Below are 26733 nucleotides of genomic sequence, written 5' to 3'. Positions count from 1 at the left end.
GGCAGTTAAGTTGATGGATCACCGCACTTCCAGCCTGCATATTTTTTTAAAAATATTTTTGCGCTAGCCGCCGCTGGGTCATGAACAGAAGCAGTAATACTATGCTGCAGATAACGGACAGATCATGCTATCACTCAGATTTTAACGGTTTTTCCGTCATGCACGTCATGTTATCACTGCAACTTATGAACAAGCTGGCATGAGATGTGCGGGATTCCGGGGTGGAATTCCGACAGAGTCCGTCCATCGTTTGTTAGTTGTTGACACGAAAGCAGAACCTGCAGCTGGTCTTCACTGCCAGCGTGTTTGGTGAATCCGTGGATTCATTGCATCGCTATTTCCGGTCCGCTCATTGCGTTCATCAGCTGTCATGGTTCCCGCCGCCTCCGAGCAGGATCACGGGGATAGGATGGTGACATGCTGCTGTCGCGGCTGTCTCTTGTCACGGAGAAACCATCCGGGCAGCGGTTGGGCAGTGGTGCAGCCAGGGCTTCGTCCATGCGGGCTCCAAATTGGGGCCCGTTCTGGCCCCCACTTTGCGGCTAAACGGACTCTGTTTTTATTCGATGGCTTTTTCAGCTCCCATTATGAAATCCCATTATGATGCCTTGAAGTCCATCCTTTGATGTTTTAGAACCCCTACGGCCGTGTTAAGCTGCCAAAAGGTTTTGAGGTCTTCGGCTTTAGGGAGAGCATGGCCACCGCCCCGTCCAGGAGAGGGGGCACAGCTCCAACACCCGTCCTGCTTTCATACGCAACTACAGCGGGTGATCTTACATCTGCACCATGGCTGTACCTCTGACACTTGTATTTTTCAGTGTTTTGGGTATTCTGTGTGTGTGCGGTAAGTGTACCGGTATTTTTTTGTCGAATTTTAGTGTTGCATGAGAGATTATCTCTCGTCTACAACGCATCGTTGTTGCAACCAACTCGCAGCCCTTTCTTCGCAAACGCGATGTCTTTGGTCTCTCCTGGAACAAAGGATCATCGGCAGGGGTATGGGTGCACCACTACGGGAGAGCCATATGTTCCCCTAATTTTCCAAAATAGGATCTTGTTTCCCCAGTTTGTCCCCACCATGCACGTTTTCACGCTCCATTGCAATCCAAAGCGCGGATGCAATAACCCTAACCTCTCCGGACTGCCTGTGCATCGGAGTTATTCGTAGCGCAAGAGCGGGCGCATACCCCCCCCCCCCGCAGATCCTTTCTTGCTTTGCGAGCTACGAGCACGCGTTGTAGCATATTTATAACTGCTTGCGTGATAGTGAGGACCAGTGACGGCCTCGCTCGTGTTGGTCCTGTTGAGTTAGGCAAGGATAGATCATACCAGGTTACAGCTTCTATTTGCGAGTAGTACACACTCACCAACAATCACTCCACACCAGTGTCCACGCACTCAATCAACAGCAATATTGTGTCTTCAGATCAAGTAAGCATTATGAGTATGCACGATAGCAAACGATTCGCCTCGTATACTACCTACAAACGGCAACGAGTCATGAACACGTGTTACGAAAAATTGTGCAATATCGCGTCATTACTAAGCAATGAGTAACGAATACCACATCGTATGTTGGGCGGAGCTACCAGGCTTAACCAATCACAGAGAGCGGGATCGCCTTGCGATCTCCAGAACTGACTGATGCAACAGACCGCTGGTGCGGCGTCCAGCCGCTTGTGGTATGTGTTTGCCCCCTAAACTTTTGACAGATACCTTTGATCAAAACTGAGGTGTTGTAATTACACACATCTTACCTAAACTCATGTGAAGGAAGGACCAATGACTGACTCACGAAGCACTAATCCCACCCCCACCCAGATGCCCATTTCCTGCACCAAGAGGTCCGTTTTCTGGTCCAGGGGGCTCTGTTTAGTATAAAGAAGGCCCTTCATTGGCTCGAGATGCCGCCATTTGGAATAAGAAACCCCCGTTCTAAATAAGGAGGCTCTGTCCATATATATATATATATATATATATATATATATCAAGAGGCCGTTATTCTTAGCTTCCGGGGGGCAAAGCTCATGCGTCCGTGGGCCAGTGCGCTGCTCCGGATAAAAATCTCCTGTTTTGGAATGAACAGGCGTTATTCAAAATAATGGTACCCTGTTCTGGAGTATCCAGGTCCTTTGCAGGATTTGGAGGCACATTCGTGAATAGAAAGGATCCTGTTCCGGATTTATGAGGCTCCTCTATGCATTAAAAGGCTCTTTTATGGAACTGGGCGCTCTGTGTTTGGACAGGACGATCCTTTGCTGGGTCGGAAATGCCCTTCTATCAATTAAGAGGCCCCTGTTCCGGGTTTTTGACTGTCAACATTTATCCACTTGGATATTGATGCATCCAATACTGATCATATCAGGGGTACATGCTCGTTATGCCTCTCTTCTACGCTCCCTCCGTTAAATATGACGCTGCCCAGGAGCCCCCCCCCCCCCCCCTCCTCCCAGCAAAGAGACCCATTTTGCTCAGGAGGCCTACTGGAAAGGTCCACCCCCCCCCCCGCAGCTCAAAATCCGCCCCTGCTCAACCCTGACCTCGAAGAGTACACGAAACATGCGGATCGTCGGCCCCGGGCCAGCCGACAGCTCGCGGGAATCGTGCGGAAATAATGAATGAGAGATATTATTGGTCGAACCGGCGCTGTAGAACTGTAGCTGTAGAGCGCTGTAGCTGTAGAGCTGTAGATTCTCTCGCAGGTGATCGAGCACCGCCGCCAAAGCTTTATTGACGATGTGACGCGGTGTGACGACCGTAATACCACTAATGCTACAAGGCGCAAGAATAGTGTGGTAGAATATAGACATACTACATTTGATCAGGTTTGATGTGTAGGGTGGCCCGGTTATAAGTCATGCGATCCTTGAAGTTTTGTCGCAGCACGGTCAGATATTGGGGATTGTAATCATGCTGCATGGAAAAGACCGAGGTCATGTCGGTGCAGCAGCCTAACTTAAGTATGTTAACGTGAGCTGGGCGGCAAGTTAAACATGAGCATTTCCGCCCCTTAGTCGCGGATTTACCTGCCATGAAGGTACTCCCGTACTGCTGTAGCCTGCGTCTCTAATGAAATGGAAAGGAATGTGGGTCTATGTTTAGAATCCCTCCATTTATCTTTCACCGAAATGTGCACTCACAGTGGTAGCTGAAGTGTCCCACAAAAGCAGATTTCAGCTCTCCTTCCTTGTCTTCCGAGTTGACGTTTACGGCGTTAGTACTTAGAAGCCGTCTGGGAACTTACCGGATAGTTCAGGTGGTTTGGGCATTTTCCACGGAACGCGCATGAGTGCGTAGAACTTTCCGGAGAGCGAACAGCGTGAAGCTTGGCAACGGAATCTTTCAGCGAAATTTTGCAGTGGAAGCCTCCGGTAAGTGATTCTTCGACCAGGCTTTACTTGCCGGAATTTCACGCATAAAATTGCAAACGATTCTCAGCTTTGATGATCGAAAAACTGCAGCGACCTTGGATTTCGTAAACTTACCTACAGATCTGACGACGATTTCAGATTTCCACCTTCTGATCTGTCCTGGGCGAAGCAAAAACAGTCCGTGATATTTGGCGCAGGTATAGGTTGTCTGTCTATCTGCGTTTTCCAATGCGACGCCTCGTCTAAGGGCATTGGCCCCAACAAAAGGACAATTTTGTGTGAACTGCGTGGAAAGTTGCAACATTCCGTCCTGATTCATAGGTTATCGATCGTTTTGTTAGTCGTGTGCTTCTTCAAACATGAGCTCGACGACTTGTTGGCCTTAGCTTAAGCGCTGTGGGTGGACAATGCAACCGGCTTCCATATATTGCTTGACGTACTGTCTTACTCGCAAAGCTAGCAGTGCTGTTGTCAGAATAGTGAAATCACGTACTTGTTTTTCATGTCCTTCCTCAGTTGAATACGTCTTTGCTAAGAATAAACATTTCTAGCGATGGAAACATTCTAAAAAAGAATTGGTATCTAGAAAAAACACATAATTTGATGTTTAACAGACCCAATGTGTTTCACTGCTTGTGACCCTTCTAATTCGTTTCGTCATCATCGCCTAGCCGTCCTGCTCACCCCGTGCGTGCTGCTCAGCTCTCACCGTCGCAGGTCCTGTGGGAGAGAATGTAGCTCTGGTCCGGCTGCCAAAGCCAGTGCCAAAATCGATCGCAGTCGATCGATTCCCCCCCCCCCCCCTCACGGCGTGACTCATGCCGCACTGTGACGCTCTGGGGCGCCGTTTGCCGCCGCCATTACCGGCGCCGCGGTGCCCACGGCCCATCATCGCCCCGCCCGACCACCATCTGTCCGCACTTGTCGTGGCACCAGCCTGATGGCGCTCGAGTTCTGCTGACGTTCTACAGTCACCAGGCGCTGTTCATGACTGCAGTCTCCTCATCGTCCCCACCACACTTGCGTGCAGCGCACTGCCTCGTCTACGTCATGACGGCTGTCGCATATAGCCCGTCAAGGCAGGGAAAACACACGCTTTTTCCTCCGTTTATTGATGCCTATTAATTTACTACATTTTTACACAGATCATAAACCTGTCTGTCTGCTTACACTGAACCAGTCACCTATCTAGCGGACACCGGGGGCCGCCCAATAAACGATATCGAGTCCCAGGCGTCCCTCCCACGTGACCTGGGGGCCCGGACTTAGCGACGGACACCGGAGGCGACCGGACCGACACCGCACCGGCCCGGACCGGCGCGGCCTCCCGGACGGTCCGCGCTGCACCGGCGCCGGACAAAGGCCAAAGGTCGGCAGGCGTCAGCGCCGCCGGGCGCCGCGCCACCGCACGCCCCGCCTCGCCTCGCCTGCACCAGACAGCTGCGCCAGTCTCGCATTGAGCAACAGAACACAGGTGTGGCGTGCGGCTGGTGCCGGCGCCGGGCGCGACCCGCCGCGCCCGGCGGCACCCCTCCTTCGCTGCCCCGGCGGTGTCTGCGTGAAAGACGCCCCACGCGCGGCGCGCAGTGGGCACGAGGCGGCCGAGCGGCCGGCCAATCGCCGGCCAAAGTGGCACAGTGGGCACGAGGCGGCCAATCGCCGGCCAAAGTGGCACAGTGCACAAATATTGTTGAGCTTCGAGCGGTCGATGGGCGCGCACTGATTCCGGACGCCGGTCTAGCCGACCACCGGCTCTATTATTCATGGGAGACGGCGTGTAATTGCAGCTTTGAGAGCCGAACAGGCGTGCATTGCCCGGCGGCGTCGAATCAATGCACCGTCGCCGGCCGAAAACATATTCAAAACAGCGCGCGCTGGAAATGGGAAATGTGTTTTGACCGCGCCGGACGCGAAAACAGCGCTGCCTGCCGACGGCCGCAGTCGCTCGGTAAAAACAGGCACTTGTAAGGCACCACGCTGTCGAAGGCACTGTTTGGAGCAGCGGTTTCGTCGCGTCAACAAGCGGCAGGCGGCTTCTAGGTGCCGGCGGCGCGTGCGGCGCCGTCGGCCTGACTAGAACGTCCGGCGAGCCGGGCCAAGACTGTGCCGACCGCGCCGCATCGCCACCCCTCATGTCTAGCCTAACGTGGTGCACGCCCGCCTGCGTCCCGGCGCGCGTGTCTCACCGTGTGTGTGTGCAACTATGTACATCGCTTGCTGTTGTCCCAGCCATTCGTTCTCGCGCGCGCCCGACTGCCGTCGTCCGCCGCGCCGGACGCCGCGCGGCGTCGCCCGCCTTAAACGCTAGTTGCCTACTCTAACAAGTACACATGATCGGTAACGTTAAACAGTGGCCGAGGCAGGCCCCGACTCCGGACGGGCCGAGCTGCCTCCGGCGGTATCGCTGCACTGCGCATGCGCTGTACCCGCGCCGCCATCGCCTGGCACGTAACATACGCGTAGATGTGTGTGTGTATATCAACATTATGAACAATGCCTGGCGGGGAAGCTGTAATGTCCGCCCCGTTTGCCCTGACGGTGTGCTTGAGGTCAGCAGTGGCCTTGACCTTGCAGGTCAGGTGGTAGGGGCCAAGGCCCCTCCACAACATCACAGTTAAAAAATACAGATAGCAATGTAGAAAAAGAAGCTAAAAAGCAAAGCATCTGCGCGAATCGGTACATGAAGAGAAGTCAAAGGCTTTAGAAACTGGACTCTAAAAAGTAGTGGAATAAATGTCCTATTTTGACCGTGCCGCATCCCTCGGTATTTTGTATAACTGACCACAGTCGCGACCTCCGTTAACAATTAACAGGATTGGTAACGCCTACACCACCAACAATAGAGGACTATGGAAATTTCGGAGTTGCCGAACAAAACGCTGCCGACACTGCGGCGACATCTGTGAGGGGAATCTTATACTAGAGGATGACTCGTCCCGCGGCCAGCGGCCGACTGGGCCGTTGCCGTGGAAACGCTAGCCCCCGCCGCCGCGGGGCACTGCGCCGCCATGTGCGGGGCAGCCGCCCTGTGTCGGCGATGTCTTGCTGGCGGCGCTGGCGGGTCCGGGGCACCTGCCCTGAGGCGCGCCGCGCGACGCTGCCCCCGCCGCGCCGGCCGGACCGCCGCGGCCGGCGGCGATGCCAGCGCCTCTAGCGATGGCCGGCATCACTGCATGCGCGCCTCCTGCGCGGCGGCGGCGGCGGCGGCGGCCGCTGCGTACTGCGAGCTGGCCAGCGAGATCTGCTGCGCCCCCAGAGCCGAGCTCACGGGCACCGGGTACCCAGCGTACTGCGGCATAAACGCGTTCGCTGCAACGGGGGGCGCCACGTTAGAATGCGAGGGACAAGATGGCGGCATACGGGAGACGACTGGCGACATCTTTAAGACGAGGTGCACAAGTCGAGCAGTCGAACGGCACAGCAGTTTCCCGTCACGTCCCGTCATCACAAAGATCCCAAATTTAGCAGCGACCGGTTCTTTTCTAGCCGTGACTTTGCGAACCCAGCGCGCATTATGGTTTGTGCAGTGCAAAATCATCCGAAGATTATGTTGCGCATGAAGCCACACAGCCTTTAAACGAAGGGAAATAAATTCAAAGAATTGATTAGTATTATCGGTGTGCATACATTATGCATACAAAGCCGTCATTACAGGTGTAACCGAGTCGTCAGCACACCTGAAGCTCCTGCCGCTTCTGCGGAGCAGCCGGCCCAATCAATGGCGAGTGGCCTCTCGGCAGTCAAGCAGGGCCGACCACAGCCCCCTCCCCTCCCCCTCCCCCCTCCCCTCGCCCTACGCCTATCCCGATCGATAGCTTCAAAACGCCGCTGAAAGCAACATCTGTGTCGCGGCCAGCACTCGTCGGCTGGCAGCGCCCCTGGCGGCCGACTCGGGAAACTGACGGCCACGCGCCGCTCGGTCGCCGCCCAATGTGTTTTTAAGTACGGCCGGCGAGTTACATGGCGGTAAGTAATGGAGGCCGGCTTTAGTGGCGCGCGGCGGTGCTTAAATCTATACACGAGTGGCGGCGGCGGTGGCACGCGCTAATGGCGGTCGTCAGGGGTGACGGGGGTCGGAGAGGCCAGGCATGCCCGGTGCAGGCTGCCGGCGTTGGACGGATATCACCACCGCTCAAATCGCGGTGTCGAATGGTCTCGACGCCACTGCGACGCAGCGAGTGTCGTTTCCGTGGTGGACGGCGAAGGGATGGATGGCACTCGAGGTAGTTAAACTTGTGACGCAACCTGACGCTAAAGCAGCCGCCACCGCCACGGGTGACCTGCTGCATACCACAACAAAACGCCTCACAAGTCAGATCTTAAGCGCGGGTGTCATTGGCAAAGCCGGTTTTCGCAGTCAAGTGGGCCTGCTCAAGAGCTTCCAAACAAACGGGGAAATTACATGCATTCAATGCCGCGCATTCAAATAATTCGTTTGGTTACGAGCGGCGTTTCGCTGCACGTCAGGGGGGTCACTCTGTATAATTTCGGGGGGGGGGGGGGTAGCATTCCTCCCAAATACCTTCTTGACCTACACCCATGTTAGACCAGTCTGCAATAATTGGCAGAGTTTTCACGCAATAATGACGCCCGGATTGAGACAAAAAATGCACTGAAATATGTGGCAGTTTTCAAGTAAACGGTGGCTGGTCACACCCGCCTGTCTGCGCAGCTTCCCATCTAAAACCGGAGTTTCACGTAAAGGCAATCGGTTTGTCTCAGATTTCTACCAATTATTTGCGAGCCTGATGTAGATACTGTTGAATAAGGGCGCACGTAAGATTCTACAACCGGCGTGGGGGTTGGGGTGGGGAGGGAGGGGGCACAGCCCAAGAATGGAAACCAAGTTAAGCGTGCCGCAGGCCTGTTTTTTAATATTGACACTGAGATCCTGAACATAACTGGCCGAAATAAGGAGATACGTCTGCTTTTCGGGTAGGTTAGGTCGTCTTTACCAAATGAACCCCAACCGATTTGAAAAAGGGGCACGCCTGTTGCAGACAATCGTTTTTGTCGGGTGGAACGGGTCTGCTCATGGTCACCTTTGAAACGCCCACCACATTAACTTACATCAATGCCAATCCTAGGAAGACGCACTCGGCTCTTTACGGACCAAACGCAACTCGCGGAGGTGTAGGAACGGCGTCATTCAGCAGGGCTGCCGCTTTCCACATTACGACACAACTTTCACATCAACTCATGATAACGCGCGGAAAGCCATAGCCCCAAACCGGTTTCTACCCTCGCCCCTATTTGTGTCACTTGTCCTCCCATACTGTCGCCCCCACGCTCCCCCACCGTCACTCGTCACTTGGCCTCCCACACTGTCGCCCCCACGCTCCCCCACCGTCACTCGTCACTTGTCCTCCCACACTGTCGCCCCCCACGCTCCCCCACCGTCACTCGTCACTTGTCCTCCCACGCTGTCGCCCCCACGCTCCCCCACCGTCACTCGTCACTTGGCCTCCCACACTGTCGCCACCACGCTCCCCCATCGTCACTCGTCACCTGTCCTCCCACAGCGCGCATGTCTACGACGGCCGTACCTGCTGCCACCTGTGACGAGTAAGGGTCGGCGGCGGCGGCGGCGGCGGCCGCTGCCTGGAAGCTGGCCGCGTACGGCTGGTAGTCGTACATCTGCTGGCCGGCGCTGGGGCTCAGCGCGCTGGCCGAGAGGCCGGCCAGCAGCGCCGGGTTCTGCGACACGTACGGTGACTGGTACATGTACTGCGGGGGCTGCAGCCTGCCGGAGGAGACACGGGGCGTCAAGAGCAGGCGACGGGCGCCCGGGCAGTACATGTGCGGCTCTTGTCGCCATGGGTGATGTATGCGGGTCGCAGGTAACGACTCTCTTCACATGATGATACCTCCCAGTGGCGTAGGGCAGGAGAAGGCACAGGGGGAACGTGCCCCGCCGCCTTAGGTCCAGAGGGGACGTCCGGCCCCTCGGGGCCCATCATTAACACGCACCCAGGCGAACGGGTTGAATGTGACGCCATTGAATTGGGGTCAATCTGAAATTCCCTTGAGATTCTATATGAGTGTCAAAAAATACCTCTTAAAAAGTGAAAAAGTAAAAGGTTCTGCAATAAAACCGATAAGTTGTTGACCTCTGTCTGATCTTCACACCTATTCCAATGTAAACCCAATCGGTCGTAATCCCACACTAAATCGTCTTCTTGTCTAAAAATATAGAAATGCATGGCTTCCTCCAACACTCCGTACCGTATTACATTGAGCGATTTTCTTGCAGCCATTCTCCCTAGCAGCCATGGCCTGGCTTCTACCTTTCACAGGTCAGCGACCTTGAGGGGTACCTACAATTTCTCACACAAAAAGACGGGCTATTAAATCGCCTACATGTAAACAAAGTTTGACGTGGCTACGTCACGCTGTTCGGAAATTATTTTAGGAAATATTTCGGGATGAAACTGACCCTCTCCATCCTCGCACGACTTAAGCGCACAATTTGGAGGTCGTATTCAGGAGTCAGGCCTCAAATGACAGTCAAAGAGCCCTAGGAGCTCGCTGTCCTCCCCCTAGAGAGCATTCAACGCTACCTGGCGCTGGGAAAGTCCTTAAAGCATCCAAAAACAAAAGTCCCATAGTGTCGTCCTCATTGTTAGGGCCGCATATGGCTCCCATAATGCGGAGCATTTTCTTACTCTCTTACATCTGTTTGCAACCATTCCGTGCCAAACCACGATGGCCTTCGCCACATACCCATCAACGAGCATACGCGGTGGTTTGTTGCAAGCCTGCAGCGCCCAGACCAGACCGGAAGCGGGCCACTTCCGGCCGCTGCTGGCAGCCACCGGAAGGCTGGTCACAGTAGCCCCCACCCACCAGCGACAGCGCACGCAGGCTCCACCGGTATGTGCTGGGCGCCACATCAGCACGCGCGCGGCCTCGCGGTCCACCATAAAAACCGCGTGGAGAGCGGAGCCTGCCGTTTGGCGCATTCCTGCCCCCCCCCCCCCCCTCCCTCCCTCCCCATGTTCGAGCCCCAAAGACAATGTAGATCGTCCAAGGGACACTATGATGGCATCTGGTGTCAACAGTGAAGCTGATGAACGATACATTACCAACGGCAGGAAGTTTCCACCACAAATCATGCACGCACTCTGTTCTGCCACCGGGTTCCCAGCAGTCACTGGGCACCAGCCGAGCCAGTGACCACCACACATCAGTCACGAGGGCACGCGCCACACTCTCCGGCGCCGACGCCTGAGCCCCACCAGCTATGCTGAAGACCAATACAAATCAGCTGGGGGCGGGCATTTACGGCGCAGGATGCCCCGCTGATTGCCGCCACTGATCCGCCGCCATAAATAAATGACCGATCGCACCGGCCGGCATTAATGACACCAATCCGGGCATATCGGGCTGAATTATGCACGCCGCCATCGCGGCTTTCATGGGGGTCGCGTGCGCGGAGCATTCCGCCCACTCGGTGAGCGGCGCACCCAACAGCGCGGCGGTGCATGTCAGCTCTGCATCGGGACTCGTCGCGAAGTTCAAGTTCGGGTCAAAGGCAGCGCCTGAGCGTGATCGGTCAGGCGGTGAAATTCGGTGATTTAAGCGGCCTGGTGAGAGCTTGCTGGAGAAACGATGAATTAAGTGAAACGCTGAGATGACAGGAGTGATGATCGAGAGTAACAACCTGAGCCAAATCTGGCGTAAGTAGAAACCACGAAACTAGAAATTGCGACAGCGTAAACCATCACAAACCAATACCGCAACAAGCCATCACCATTGACGCGTCTGCCAATCTTCAGATGTTGGATATCGGGCCTACGAATGTAGCTTTTTAACCCGGCCTGATCTGACTCGCAAGAACCGCGGCGGGTATCTGCGGGCTAGATCCCTGAGTGCCGGAGCGGACCGGACCGCCGGCTGACATTTTGGGGAATTGACGCAGTTTGTGTCTTCCTTGACGGGAAGCATTTACGCCCACGCATGTCCCAACCACTCCAGCCGTCACGCACCGTATGTTGGATGGCTTTGCTGAAGGCGCACTTCTACACACCGCTCGCTTGCCGGTACTCGGGCGGGTCGCAAAAATCTGGCGACGCTGACAAACACGAGCTAAACAAACCCATTCTACAGAGAGTAGCTGTTGGGATCAGTGGCACCACAACCGGTGCACAGGCACGCAACTTAACTCACTGGCCACCGCATCTTAACTGACAGGCGGACCAGCACAGGTCAGAGCGGATCGCGGCACACATGATCACTTGAAACAGATCCCGTCGTATAATATATATATATATATATATATATATATATATATATATATATATATATATATACGCAGCTAATAACAGGGTGCGGTGATTCCTCGAAACTTGACGGGTCAGCAGCGACAGCCAGAGCAACCTACGCCGGCTCTTGCGCTTCGCTCCGACCTGTTCTCGTCAGCTCTGGCTTGTTCAGACCTGTTCACGCGTGTTCCGGCTCGCCCGTCAGTTTAGCTACAGTGGGCAGTTGGTTTCAGGTGTGAACGTGAACCGGTTGTGCACCTACTGGTCCCAACAGTTGCTCCCTCAGAACTTAAATAAATTTGTAAAGAAACTGTTCGCTCTGCTTGCGTTTGACGGCGCCATCAGGACACCGCGATCCGACCCCGCCGCCACTTAATGACCGGTGCGTCATGGTGTAGGCGCGCGAGTACCGATAGCGGCAAGTGTGTAGAAGGGCACCCCAGCGAGGCCATCCAACACACGATGCGTGACAGCTGGGGTGGTAGGTACATGCTTTGGCACGTGTACATTGTTCACTTTTTAACATCAACCTAGCACCTCGCGCTAACTTTAATCCTCAGCCTGCGCGCCTGCACACGCGAGAGCAATCCATCACGCGCCAGCCGCCCCGCCCCGTTTCGCGCGGGAGGTCCGCCGTGCGCCGTCCGGCTCGTCCCCTCGCATGACGGCCACACTTAACCAATCAGGGTATTTGCTCAAGATTTGTGAAGCCGCCGCGCGCGGTCACGTCACGTGACGCACCGTGTCCCGTGACGCGGTCACATCGCTCCCAGTGACGGGGGCGGTCCGGCGGCCGCCGCTCCCACCGCCCGCAATCGATGCGCCGTCGGCGACGGCAGCGATGACGGCGGCGGCGGCCGCGGCGGCGGCGGCGGCGGCAGCAACACACCTCGGCCGCTTGCACAATCACATACGGAGCCTGGCAATCGATGGCAACGCGGCGGCATTAATCTTGGCCGGCTAGTGGACCGCGCGAATAATGGTCATTGTTACTGCAAACCAGGGTCGCGTTTGTCCCATAGGGTCTGGCGGGCGCTCGGCCGGGCTGGTTAGTTTCAATGCTCCATTCGCCGCTAACTGCCCGCCGGCCAAGCTATCAATGGTGCATGCGCGGCGGCCCGTGTGCAGGTCATTCATCATGGCCGCCGAAGCAGGGCCGAAAATGTGTCGTGATTTTTCACTGCAGACCTGAATCGGACTGAGTCGTTTGGTAGATGGATCAGCATTGCAGAACTGGGCCATGGGCGCCGATATGGACCAGGAGCATTGGCGCTAGCCCCCACCTGGAGCGGAAAGTGGCGTGTGCATAGATTTACAGCCCCGCGAAAGCACACGACTTCCTCGTCAGGCATATGCATGACGTTAAATCCACGACCAGAAATTCCGTATAATTCGGGGAGCAAAGCGAACTCACCCAGCAGGAATGCCCGTCTTCGGTAGGCTCGGGTCAGAGGTCACCACGTCCACGTACCGTCGTCTGGTTTAATGGTTATGAGTGGCAGCGACTCACTGCGTTACGAACGGCGAATGATGCTCGTAAATTTGGCATCAAAATGCTCAAAGTCTTGAGCCTCACTTAATCCCTATTCCGCTTTCACACACGGCGGTAGCGGGCTGTGACACCACCATCATGTAAGCCGAAAGAGCACGCCGTCGCGTACCATAGAAAGCGTTGCACGCTCGCTGAGCACTGATTGATGAGCGTTTGCTAACATGCACGGCATATGAGCCCATTTCCAGAGCTTGCAATCCAGATGAAGGAGTCATGGCGTAAAAGCGCAGTTGTCATTTGCTTAGTTGTTCTGTTGTTTGCCATTTATTTGGTTCAATCTCGCTACTTGAAGGAGTGAAATAAAATTATGTGACGTAGAATGTTGGTGACAAATGGCAGTAGTCTACCTGCTGTAATTAAGCCAGGAAAGCAAGATCCCAAACGTGGAGGTGTCTGCGCCATCCTGCCCCTAATCACGGTCCAGTGAGCCGCGCTTCGTCTATGCCAAGGCAGACGGAGGGTCACGGCCAATCCAACAACAGACAAGCTCGTTAAGTTTCATATCTGCGCAGCGGTGGGCATCATGCTCTCCTACATATGTTGTTTCCCTTGTCCAGAACAAGCCGCTCGCCATCACCGACGTGCCGTCATCTCTCCGGCGCGTGCGTTCGTCAGGCAGAGCCCCCCCCCCCCGCCGGGGAAGGGGCCCCTCCCCGGGGGCCGTCCCCGGCCCCATTGGCCTCTCCGCACGGACGTCACTTGTCTGTTCTCCCATGATCGCGGCTCAATAACACAACCACCATCGATCGCCGCATGCATTATGGAGTGGGAGAGCGGGCCTCAGCGGACGTCCAGCCGGCCAGCCGGCCGCCTACCCCGTCCCCTCCTCCCCCCCCCCCCCCCCCCCACACACACCTGGGCACGACTACGGGACCCGAGGGCCCCGGGCGCGCGCCGCGCTCCACGCGCCGCAGGGCTTTGAGCCGGCGGTTGCGCCTCATCAGCGGGGTGAGGACTTGCATGGTACCGCTGGGCCGGCTGGACGCTCAGCTGTGCGCCAGGCAGTCACGGTACTGGATACCCATGGACTGGACCCGTGCCGGTATTATTGTCTCCCAAGCGGAAAATATAAATGCAAGATTAGCGCAAGCGTAATTTGCTCTCCCTCGTTCTAATGATAGGCGGGAATAATTAATGAAGTCGCGTGCGAAGGCGGGTATGAGAACGCTGATGAATTATTTCCTTTCAGCGAGCGCCCAGGGACATTCCAATCGCCGCCGACCCCTGGCCGATGCCGGGTAGGCTGCGCCGGCGCTCCAGGCCGCTCGCCGGCGCAGCATACCCCGCAGGATCAGTTCCGCGGCGACGCAGGCGATCGGAGACGCCGGCGCTTTACATACAGCGGTGCACCGCGGCGTACTGCGCTGTGCACGTGCACAGTGTGCACTGGTCGCTGCAGGCCCGGCGGCCGACCGACCTGTCAGCGGCGGTCACGCCTGTCGGGCTGACGCGACGGGCCCACCCGAACTGCTGACGCGCGGGAGCGCGGACGCGAGCCGAGGTAGGACTTTTGACAGTGCGGCGCCAGCAGTCACTGGTCCCAAACCAGGGCAATCCTGCCAGCGTCACTGACGGAACTGGTGGCGGGCAGGGGCCACCCCAGCTCGGTCGCTGCCGCATAGTAATGGTAGAAATAGCCGACGGTGCGTCACGGCCTGTTTGTACTAGAGGAAACGTTGGGTTCTTTCTCAGCACGCAAGTCCCATCGGTGGTTATCTGCCACCTCTTCACTACGCGTCACAGCTCTCAACCGCTTATTGAAATAGTACCAGTGAAATTCGTGCGCTGCCCACGACAACACTCATTCTGCAGCCACGCGGGTGCGCCCGGTGACGCGTGGTGACACCCCGCCGGCGGTGGGTCCGCCAGCCGCCATCCAGAGCCCCCCCCCCCCCTCCCCTCCCCCACCTGACGGGTCTCCGAGCAGACCGAGCCGTCCGCCAGCGGCGATTGCACACCACGATTGCACGACCCCCCCCCCTCCCCCCTCCCTCCACGAGACGGAGATTGTCTCTGACAGGTCCCAGACACAAAATACCGGCTTATTTGCTAAGCCGGCGGGCAACTCCGCGCGGTGCTTGCTTAGTGTCACGCTTCGTCGGATCAGACTCCGCTAGGGCACTCCGATGTTTGAACAGCATGAATTTTGCACAACAAAGTCAACCGTCGCCTAATCATGGTATCAGCAGAGCTTCCATTACTTATGATGCGCACGTAAGCTTGAATGAGAACGCAGCGGAGCCTAGTTGGGCTGATTCTATCGCGACTTGGAAACGTGCTCTGTAGTTGAAATGCAGGCAACACTAGTGGCAGCTACTACCGGCGATCACTTGCCGCGGAGCAATAAACCGAGAAAGGACATGGTGTTTGAGAAACTGCTGACGGCGTGCATGTCTATTGGATCACTGATGGTACGCAATGCTAGAATATGCACAGAAGCGTGGGGTAAAGTGATGCAACTGAAACTGAGATAAGTTCTCACAGCGTCGGCTGAGCACCGAAGCCAGGTGTTTTTCTCGTTCTTGGGATCCACATTCCGTGAAAGATGTGTGCCTTCGCTGCAGACAAGGGCGTGTTCCCTTTTCACCCAGGGAAATGACACCCTCATGGCATGACGAAACAACACGGCAATCGTGAAGCCCGTATCGGTCAAAAGTATTCAGACAGCAAAAACGGCCGTTTAAAAGCTCCCTTCCGAGTACGCCTAGCCGGCGCGTGGCCGACTGACGCCGGCGCCGGCTTCTGCGACGCAGGCCGCGGCGGCCATGTTGGCTGCCGTGGCGCCGTTGGCGGCCAGTTCCGGGGCAATTAGACGTGATTTCGCGCCACGTGGACCGTGCCGTTCCGGCGCATACATCAGACGCGTCCCGGGCGCCGTCTCAGTGGTTTCAGTCACGACCGGGCGGTCCGCGTCGTTCGCGAGTCGTCTGCGCCAACAAAAGCGGTCATTTATCTTGACCGCGTGCGTGGAAATGCGTTCTGGGCTCGCGTACAGAATTCCTATGATCGACTATGAGCGTCGTGACCACGATCCCTGTGCCAGTAACCCCGGTGAAACGAAGTTAACGTACCAGGGTGATTAAAATGGCATGGCTTTAAACGTCATGAGGCAGCGTCAGCTTTTTATCACATAAGTGCATGCAGTTTCCGGGTTGTTGTACCGTGAGTATTCGCGCAAAAGTTGCCACAGCAGCCCAAGCGCCCCTAAAAAACGAATATCATCGCACTATGATTATTCACGACCAGTATTTCGGAAAATGCATACATAAATGGGTAGCTTCATTTTTGTGACAGAATACGACGGAATATCCATATAAAAATACTGTATCATTGACAATCAGAACAGAAAAGCTGGCGATGTCGAAACTCCACAAAAGAACAAATAATCCATAGCTGTAGGAACAAGGTTTCAAGTAGCCAGTTTTCCCACTCTTCGTGAAATCTATAAAATATACCCAGTGAAAACAAAAGACAGCAGCCGTGCTCAACCACATACAAGGAAAGAATTAATCTCCCAAGGCTCTCCCACTTCCTCAAAAGCTTTAACGTCCACAAGAAATATCAATTTGTGCGACGCTCCACCGTCCCCGAAACCTCCCGTGCTGTCGCTCCTAACGTGGCCAATCTGGGACTTTACCACGCCCTTCCATCACCTTACACGCCACCGCACAACAACCAAGCTGAATCCGTCCGGTGTCCACGCGCCACGTGCCCGGGGGCGACATGGGCTGACTCGCGCGGCGGGGGCCGGCCAGAGCCTCCGGCCAGTCGCCGCATCGTTTGACCGACGGTCCGACAATCGCCCACCAGTGAACCGGCCAGTGACCCCCTGCCCCAGCGGCAGCACACGCATCTGGCCTCGGCGCCGGCACAGGCGCTGCCAACTGCCCAGCTCGACAGGCGCATCTGTAACAGACACCGGCGCGACTACGGCGAGCGACCGATGGCCGTCTTTGAGCCGCTCCTTGAGCTGACGCGAAGGCTCAGCAATGCATGCGACCGCAACGACACTCCTGATCCATTCGCAGCTGACGTACGGCCGGTTTGGGTCAGAAATGCGCGCTTTCGTGCATGTGGGATTCCCGCTGCTTGTTGGAGCCTGCAGACGCCACCGGCGATCGGGTTACAGAACCTCTCGCGTGTCCTGCGGAAGCGGAGGGCAAGCGCCTCCCTCTCCCAGCATCCGGCACACGACCCTGGCCGTTCGCACGTGATGGTCGTGATGGTCGCCGACACCAGACTACCTCTCCCAGCGCCAGGCGTCGATGAACGGCCGCACCGCGATCCTGAGGCAGTTTTCGCCGGTACGCGCCGGTATGCGCCGGTATGCGGTGGTCCTGCGGCGGTCCTGCGGTAGTCCGGCTGGCGCTCCGGCTGGTCCAGCCGTTCGGCCCCGGGATCAGCACCACAGTCGACACGACTCGGAGCAGCGAGGCGGCGCCGTGGCCGAACGAGCGGGCGCGCGCTGAGCTCTCGCCTCCGGAGGGAGGGAGCAAGGAAAGGCAGAAGGAAAGATGGAGAGGGAGGGGTAGGGAGGAAGAAAACCCAGCATAATACCAAGCGAAAAATAGATCCAGCGTGCAGCGTTTCAAGCATTATATGCATTGTTTCTTTTTCTGAACAGGAACCGAACCACAGAGGATGCGTGACGTTACGACTTCCAGCGCACGTCAATGCCGACAAAGTAGTGCCTGCCACGCTAGCCAGCCGGCGGCCGCATGCTTTCATACACGCCAGACCCGCGCGGCCGCAGTCGTAAGGCCTGGCTGCACCGATCCATCCACCCGGCCGGCGGCCCGGCCGCCACCTGTATTCTCCAGCCGTCCATCGGCCACGGGCCATTGGCCGGCGACCGCTGCAGAGCGGGTGGCGATGACCGCCGGCCGGCCGCACACAAAGCGGCCACAAAGCCGGCGCGGCGAGCGGCCGTGATTTATCGTGAGGCGCCCGCCGCGCGGCCGCGCCCGGCCGGCGCCGCGCCACCCGCTCCAAGCGCAGCCCGCCGCCGGCCGCCCGCCATTGTAGCGGCCCGGGCCGCCCGCGAATAAACGGAGCCAACTGCGGCCGCCTATTGATTTTGGAGCGGCGGGCCGGCCGACTGCGGCCGTACCGACTGCGGCCGGCCCGGCCGGCGGCGGCGGCGGCGGCGGCGGCGGCGGCGGCCACCTGTCCCGGTCAGCACCAGGTCAGCGGGGGCCGGCGGCGCGGCCGGCGCGGCCAGACAGGCCCCGCTGTCGCGAGGGTGTCCAAAGCCAGAGCCGCGTTTGATGCTCGCGCCTCGTTCGACCCTGACCCCCCCCCCCCCCTCACTTCCGTGTCTTCAAGCTGTCGCTGCTGTCCGCAGGCCCTTTGTTAAACCCTGTTATTGGACACCAACGTGACGGGTCGTTGCTTTCTTTCGTGTTTGATTTGTGCACAAGGCTACTTGAAGCACGGCTCTGCGAATGGTCTAGAACAGTTCGTTACGCTCAGCTTTGCCAAGGCAATGTACTTGTAGACATTTTTAAGTACCCGCGTTTCAAGCATTTGAAACGTCCATTAGGATTTCATAGTTACCGTGGCAACAACAACAACCAAATTATTTGCAGCCTCAGAGTATACTACCCATTACATGCAGGATTCCGGCCAGAACAACCGATGGGAATTTCTACGTGACCAGCACGCAATTAGCAAACTCGCCTCGCGGTCCAACGAACCAAAAAGCACGGCCGGCAATGTGTAAGGATTAAAGGCACCATCATTACTTGACATCTGAAGCTCTAAAGCAGAAATTAGGCTCGCACGGACATGACATACCTAGTGAAATCCAGCCTAGTATCTAGTATCCAACTAGTAATCCAACTAGCATCCAGCCATGACACCATCTGCAGCTCTTTACCATCTCTTTAGCAGTTATTCTGGTAGTCGCAGTAGATATTGTGCATCAGAAGTGCTGCTGCCGCGGATGGTTACTGCGGTGTCTGCAGCATCCTTTAGCGTCTACCCTGACCTCTGATCTCTGACCTGGTAACCCGATGACACTCCCTGTCAGGGATGACCACGGAAAGAGGGGCTGCTGTGATGTCAACGGTTGCCTTCTAGCGCCGGTTCTATCTCGGAGCAAATGTCAAGCGATCATTTTCATGCAATGCCATCGGCGTAACGGGCAATTACGGGAAGTCCTGGGGCACATTCCTCCCCCCCCCCCCTCCCTTCCTTTGGCAGACCATACCTTATGCCTACCTTACGCCCCGCCGGCTTTAAACGCTCTTTCCAACGTGCACGACGAGTCACGCGCTCTAAGTGTGACATAGTTTGCTTCTCTAATTAAAAGCGGGTTGGCGAGGAGGGGGTCGACAGCGGACAAGTCCCGTGTTTCAGCCCAAACAACCCGAGTGACCATAAAAATGTTGTCCATTGACAGTGCGCGCCCAAGCCTGCGGAGCCTCGTAAAAATAATTGAGGTCGACAACCAGCTGTTTCCAAACACATATCGACGCTTTCCCGCTTGTACGCCCTTTTTGCAGATTTGCGATGATTTCATCAAACAACTAACCAGACAGAGACAAACAGTGGGGATTAGGGGGGGGGGGGGGGAAGGCCAGGGAACCTCCAAAGAGCTGCACAGCTCTATTCACAATCCAAGCTGCATCTGCTCACATTTCGGCATCAGACGGATCGGCAATTTCACCCTAGATGACGGTATGATCGCGACCAGCTCCCACCGAGGAAGTGCTCAGCGGTCCCCAGTCCCGGCGATTCAGGAGAAACCGGGACGTTGGCTGTAAGACCACCTGGCTCAGGATATATGGCCGCAGAACAAGTGGTATCGCAGCCGTTAGAGCATCGCGGCAGCTAGAGTATCGTAGCTGCTAGAGCATCGCGCCCGCCAGAGCATCGCGGCCGCTAGAGCGCCGCTAGAGTATCGCGGCCGCTAGAGTATCGCGGCCGCTAGAGCATCGCGGCCGCTAGAGCATAGCGGCCGCTAGAGCGCCGCTAGAGCATCGCGGCCGCTAGAGCGCCGCTAGAGCATCGCGGCCGCTAGAGCATAGCGGCCGCTAGAGCATCGCGGCAGCTAGAGTGACACTAGAGCATCACGGCCGCTAAAGCGCCGCTAGAGCATCGCGGCCGCTAGAGCGCCGCTAGAGCATCGCGGCCGCTACAGCGCCGCTAGAGCTCGCGGTCGCTAGAGCGCCGCTAGAGCATCGCGGCCGCTAGAGCGCCGCTAGAGCATCGCGGCCGCTAGAGCGCCGCTAGAGCATCGCGGCCGCTAGAGCGCCGCTAGAGCATCGCGGTCGCTAGAGCGCCGCTAGAGCATCGCGGCCGCTAGAGCGCCGCTAGAGCATCGCGGCCGCTAGGGCATCGCGGCAGCCAGAGAGTGCCATGCCCAGATTGGCCGGGTCATCCACGTCCAGCGTGACGGCCGCTGTCCGTCCCAGCGCGCGCAAAAACCTCTCGACGGACGTTCACGCCCCCGCGATCGTCGCCCGCCAATCCGGCCAAACGCCGCCAACGACCGGGGCGTGTCTCGCCGCGACCGACGGCAAAAACGGCGCCAGCGGCCGGCGCGTGGCGCGCGAGCCTTGCTGGCGCGCCGGCCGGCCGGCCCCGGGGGACGAGCGTCGACATCGACCCTCGCCGGCCCGAGGAGCGGCGTCGGCGCATCGTCGGGTGCCGGGCGGGCCGGCGCGGGCGCGTGACCCCGCTTTCGGCAGCCAGACCCGGACGCGGGGTAGAGGGGGAGGGGTGGAAGGCGAGGCTGATCACTTGCGCGAGCAAGTTCGTCACGAATTGGCGAGATAGACGCCCCCGGTGTTATGACGAGGCGCTGCTTTATTTGCCGCTGTGCTTTATAAGACGGTATCCGTTATTAGCGAAAGCTGCCTGTGCCAGAGCACACGTTCCTTGTCCTCAATTAACCAGCATCATGGTATTCGTGACACTTCTGCCAGGCACAAGAACCTTTTTTATTGTGTTATGTTCCATGCCGTTTCATTTTCCGCACTATCTTGCGAGCAACATCGCTAACTGTGAAGCGGCCAGAGAATTCTGGCTGATTACAGCTGGAACAGTTGGACAAAAAACAGCGCTACACATTCTTCTCTCTTCCCAGCTAGAAAGGGTCTCAACAGCCTTTTTGCTCGTACGTGAAGTGAATGCAACCTTCGCCCATTCGTCATCTTTTCTGCACTTTTCGATAACGAATTTGATTACTCGACCTACCCATAATGACAACCGGTCGAATCGTGTCAAAATACCACACGCTGTTTGGTGACATGGGCATCACCATGCCTCTCATGTTCTGTGCTGTCTACGCCCCACAGCATTAAACACGCTTATCAGCCAGCGATCCCGACACACGCACACAGGCGGACAACCCATGTATAGTTCGCTAATAACCGTGCGCTTCAGGACAACACAGTAGCAAACAAATGGATTTATTTCTGATTACTAATCGCTATTAGATTACTTGATAAACGCTTGGAACGACTAGGGCAGCCAGGCATGTGGAGGTGTCCGTTGCGGAGATAGCGAGTCAGTCCCCGCATTGTCTTAACGTTGAAACGGCACGCGGTTAATCGACTACTGACTAGCAAGAGCACCGCACCGCAACCGTCCATGCAGCCAACGACGTGACGTGTCCCATCACCCAGAAACCAAACCACGCGTGAGTGGGTGCGTGACGTGTGCGTGACGTCGGCGTGACGTCGGCGTGACGTCCCTGCGACGGCGGTTTAGTTCAGAGCACGGTCCCGGCATGCGGTGGTGGGAAAGAAAGGCACACACTCACGCGTACATTGCTGGATAGCGGACGCCGGCGGCAGAAGCGAGGGCGAGCCCTGGAACGGAGAGGAGGCGCCGGTCATATCCGAATACGCCTGCATACAGCGCACAGCACGGACGGCACAGCACGGACGGCACAGCACGGACGGCACAGCACGGGCGGCACAGCACGGGCGGCTACAACAGCGCCAACTTGTACGCGATGGTGCGGCAGCCAGATCCTTCCGATGCGTCAGCAGCGGGGAAAACTTCTCCCAGCCTCAAAAGTGGTGCGGTCATACACCAGCGTACAATAAAGCAGACGGCGGTTCACTGTTCCGATTTGTGGCGCCGCTGTTTGTCGATGAAATAACTGGGAAAAACTCCTCCCAGCCTCAAAAGTAGTGCAGTCATATACTAGCGTGCAATGAAGCGGATGGCAATTCACTGTCCCGATTTGTGGCGCCGCTGTTTGTCGATGAAATAACTGGGAAAAAACTCCTCCCAGCCTCAAAAGTAGTGCAGTCATATACTAGCGTGCAATGAAGCGGATGACAATTCGCTGTCCCGATTTGTGACGTCGCTGTTTGTCGGTGAAATGACCATCAGGGACAAATCAAAGGACCAAGTCCATCGGCCGACTGACTGGCGGTAATTTGCTCCACAAATGACAGCGTGGCCGTCAGAGCCTGTATCAGTGCCACTTTTCGCATCGGGACACGGCTTGCCATTTGTGCAATCGCCCGCTGCAGAGGGCGTCCTTAGTACCAATTACGGCCGGTTTAGTGCAATCGATGTAATGGGTCCTGGGTGGGAGTAATGAGCGCATAAAAACGCGGCGCTAAAGCCAGAGCCGTGCCAAAGCCAGCCCACGGCCAGATGGCACGTGCTGATTGGCTGTTGTTCCCGGGCGGCCGTGGCGGCGGCGGCGGCGGCGACGACGGTTGGCTCGAGATGGCCGCGCTTCCGTGCCAAGACCCACGTGATGGTCCCCCCCCCCCCCCCACCCGCTCCCTCTTTGCGAAATATCTCTGAGCCTGTCTTTCTGCGCTGGGCAGCACCTGCTGCTACTGAGATGAGGGCGGGAGAGGCTGAGGTGAAGAGCCACCGACGATAGAGACGAAACTCCTGGGTAACCACGCGGCGTACCGCCTGTCCTGCTGCGCACGGCAGGAGCGCGCCAACTAGTGAGGAGACAGCTCTCTATTGGCGTCCTTCTCTTTAGATGCACCACCAGACAACATTCCGTTGGTGTTGTACTTTCAGGCACGCCACGCAGGGCATCCCACCACTGCCACAGCCAGGGCACGATAAGCCGGCCGGCCGGACATCGCGGCGACCGGCCGACCAAAGCCGCCGGCATTTGCGTGCGCAGAGTAATTACTTCCGGGTGGACCGTAATCGGTGTGGGGTTTGCCACTATCCTTTAAGTCTCCTTAGCGACGTGGTTGTTTACAGCGCTGATGTATGGCGCGATATTTCACCTGGAATTGCCAATGCTAGCCAACGGTTCTACAGAAGCGCAGCAAGCGAGCGTTGTGCTGAAGAAGTGCGGGAGTCATGTGACCTGATTGCTCAAGCATGGGCCTGTGCACACAAGTGTTAGGGCGGATTTACATGACTTAAAGCCAGGCGTAGTTTCATGGGCAAAACGATCGTTTTCAGTCTAAAACAGGACTCAATGCCGTTGATGTAATTGGACTCGTAGGATTCGTCGTTGCCGTTGAGCTCGTGACCGATGAAGCCAAAAAAAAAACGCATCAAGAAAAGACACCGCGCTTTGCGAAATCGAACGTACCAATAAAACTAGATTTGACCGTCATTCAACACAACACAAACTAGACTATTTGCGTCAAAATTTTGAGCACTTGCATTTTGGCGCAGTTACAAACATTCGCTTATCCTTTCGATCACATTTAACCATCTGACGGAATTTATTTGTAGTAGTTGCCAATCCGTCAAACACTTCTGCTCTCGGAAGGCTGGCAATCTGAACTAGCTGAACTAGCAGCTCCTGTCGCGAGCGAAATTGGCAGAGCTGAACCAGGCGGCGCGATCATCGACCCCAAGTTGTGATCAACAACAATCCATGTTGACCCATATTTTGACACATCAACACTTCAGGAGATTAAGATCGCGGACCCCTGCCCAGATCAAAGCTTGGCCAGACACCCGAATCGCGATCAAAGCCTGGCCCGACACCCAAACTGCGATCAAAGCCCATTCGCCTCCACGATGCGCCCCTGACGCCACCACCGACATTTCACACGCTCCGCCGACTATATCCATCCCGACTAACTTTACCCCATCCCCATCCCCATCCCCATCCCCATCCCCATCCCCATGTCACCCGCCCCTGAGCGCACATACCCACCGCGCTCGGGCGTTCCGGCCATACCTCCAGACGAGCGATGCCGGGGGTGATGACCGCTCACATCCCCCCCCCCCCCTCCCCCTGCATCGCAGGAGCGCGGTGTATGCGGGCGCGGCGGCGCGCGCGGTCGCTGCCGCCGCCGGCGGAGCGCGCCGGCAGGCCGCGCGCGCCGCCTTCCGCTGCGCACTATCCGCACGAGCCATTCTTGGCGCGCGCTCAAGAAAAGCGGTGGCGAACGCGGCGCGCCGCTGGCGGCCGCTGAGAGCTCGCGCTCAGCTGTTTGACAGGCGGCGCTGTCTTCTCGGCGCGCCACAGTTGTCTCAGCGGCTGGCACGTGTCCGCCGGGGAATGGGGAGGGCAGAGATGGTCTGATGCAGGTGACTATCGCATGGATCCAGGAGGGGTGCAGAGACGGTCTGGTGCGGGTGACTATCGCACAGATCCAACAGGGTTGCAGAGACCGTCTAGTGCGGGTGACTATCGCATGGATTCAAGATGGGTGCAGATACGGTCTGGTGCGGGTGACTACCACATGGATCCAGGAGGGGTGCAGAGAGACAGTCTGGTGCGGGTGACAATCGAATGGATTCAGGAAGGGTGCAGAGACGGTCTGGTGCGGGTGACTAACCACATGGATCCAGGAGGGGTGCAGAGAAAGTCTGATGCAGGTGACTATCGCATGGATCCAGGATGGGTGCAGAGACGGTCTGGTGCGGGTGACTATCGCATAGATCCAACAGGGTTGCAGAGACGCGTCTAGTGCGGGTGACTATCGCATGGATTCAGGAAGGGTTGCAGAGACGGTCTGGTGCGGGTGACTACCACATGGATCCAGGAGGAGTGTAGAGACAGTCTGATGCGGGTGACTATCGCATGGATCCAGGAGAGGTGGATGGCTGGTTTGCGCCAGTGAGTGCCCGACTGACCTTATGAACTGCCTGTTTGGGATGTCCAGGATTGCGTCCAAACAACGTTAGGCCAAGAAAGTGTTTCCCGACTACCTTCAAAGTCGAAGCATTAGCGCCTACGCTTTCTGTGTTGGGAGTTGGTGTGGGATTGTTTAGAGCCCTCTTCCCCGAAAATCGCGCGGGAGTGGCATGTCCTCTCCCGGGGGGTGGCAGATTTAATGAGACAGACTCCATGCTAGATAGGTGCTGAACAAAGCATTGGTGACGCCTGCTGTAGCAACACTGGACTGTTTCAAAGAATTCGACAGCCATGCAGAGAACATTGAAACATGGACAGTATACCCCTGAGCGATCTCAAATGTGGGTTCGAGGGAGTAACAGGTCAGCCCACTTGTATTTGGGCGGCATCACTCGGATGAAATCATCACTTGGATCATCATTTGGATGAAAAAAAGCAGGCGGCAGTGCGACCGGAGCGGCGGCAAACGCCTTAGATGCAGCCGGATGATGGAGCGGCTGGAGATGGTTGACCTCAAGAAAGAGTTCGTTATGAAATCAGATTTTGTGTTGAGTATACACTTATCGTGACTGACTGCACCATTAAGAAAGTGCTTGTTGGTGACCAAACATTTTCAACCACTGGTGGAGGACCTGGCCTTCCAGTCATTGAGAATGTAGTACCTTTCATGATGTCTGGCATACTTTAGGTGTATTATTTTCCCATTGAAACCGCCCATTTCAGCGGCCTTCCTATGCTAAATGTTCTTGGCATTCTCTACTCTGCGCACAAAAATGACAACTTCCCTAAGTTTTTAATCCCGTCTGGAAAGTCCTCACCTCACCAAAAAGACCCATTCGGTAAACCTATCTTTGTTACTAGACATAACTGACCGCTTTAGAAGCCCCCGCATTAAACGGACGATGTTGCTACAACTCGGTCCACCACAGACGCGCAAGTCGCAGAAGTCCCTGTTACACAGCAATGGGCCTCAAATCCATTACGTTCACGTTATATTGAGCGCGTAGCAAGAGTATCTGAACCTGATGAAGGTAAGCAAAAATGTGGAATGGTAGGTACAGTAAGTGGAAGGCAAGCGTCCTTTGGCGCATGGAAGGTACTGTGATATAGATGGAATGAATGCCACACGACCTATTCCGTCGGGAAGACATGGAGTCGAGGCCCACAAGAACCGCGCCGAAAGGAAGTGTGGCACTGGCGTACGGGAGAAGCTTGGCCGAGGAGTGAAAATGGATCAAAGGATTGCCCCCCCCCCCACACCCCACCCTAATACGAAGCAGTTGGACGCCCCTGGTGGTCAGAGAAGAGCGCCTGTGACAATCCCAGACCTCCAACGAGCCAATAAATTTATATTGTTGCCACCAGTCCATCTTGAGAAGATTACGCGCACCCTGATGAATGGACCATGGGTTAGCACAAGCGTCTATGGCCCAAAATGGAGCTGGGATCAGCCAGCCGGAGCTGGGCTTGGCTTGATCTCAGCGGCGTGCGGAATTGTCATAA

General features: G+C 56.6%; 1 protein-coding gene across 2 annotated transcripts; it reads right to left on the bottom strand.

Moving 5' to 3' along the window:
* Window positions 1-4466: 4466 nt before the first annotated feature.
* Window positions 4467-22251, bottom strand: LOC119097741 (RNA-binding protein 24). 2 transcript variants are annotated; one of them, XM_037220710.1, is made up of 3 exons: window positions 21958-22251; window positions 8918-9114; window positions 4467-6680 (listed from the first exon to the last, which is right to left on the bottom strand). In XM_037220710.1, the coding sequence occupies exons 1-3, from the start codon at window positions 21963-21965 to the stop codon at window positions 6538-6540; spliced, it is 348 nt and encodes a 115-aa protein (XP_037076605.1). In that variant the 5' UTR covers window positions 21966-22251; the 3' UTR covers window positions 4467-6537. The 2 variants fall into 2 exon arrangements, with proteins under 2 accessions (XP_037076605.1, XP_037076606.1); XM_037220711.1 differs by having other exon boundaries at window positions 21964-22250.
* Between the last annotated feature and the right edge of the window lie 4482 nt (window positions 22252-26733).

Source organism: Pollicipes pollicipes, unplaced genomic scaffold (assembly GCF_011947565.3).
Source record: "Pollicipes pollicipes isolate AB1234 unplaced genomic scaffold, Ppol_2.1 Scaffold_4323;HRSCAF=5089_pilon_pilon_pilon, whole genome shotgun sequence".
NCBI lineage: Eukaryota > Metazoa > Arthropoda > Thecostraca > Pollicipedomorpha > Pollicipedidae > Pollicipes > Pollicipes pollicipes.
Note: the sequence above shows the minus strand (reverse complement) of the source record. Positions and strands in the feature narration are given on the sequence as shown.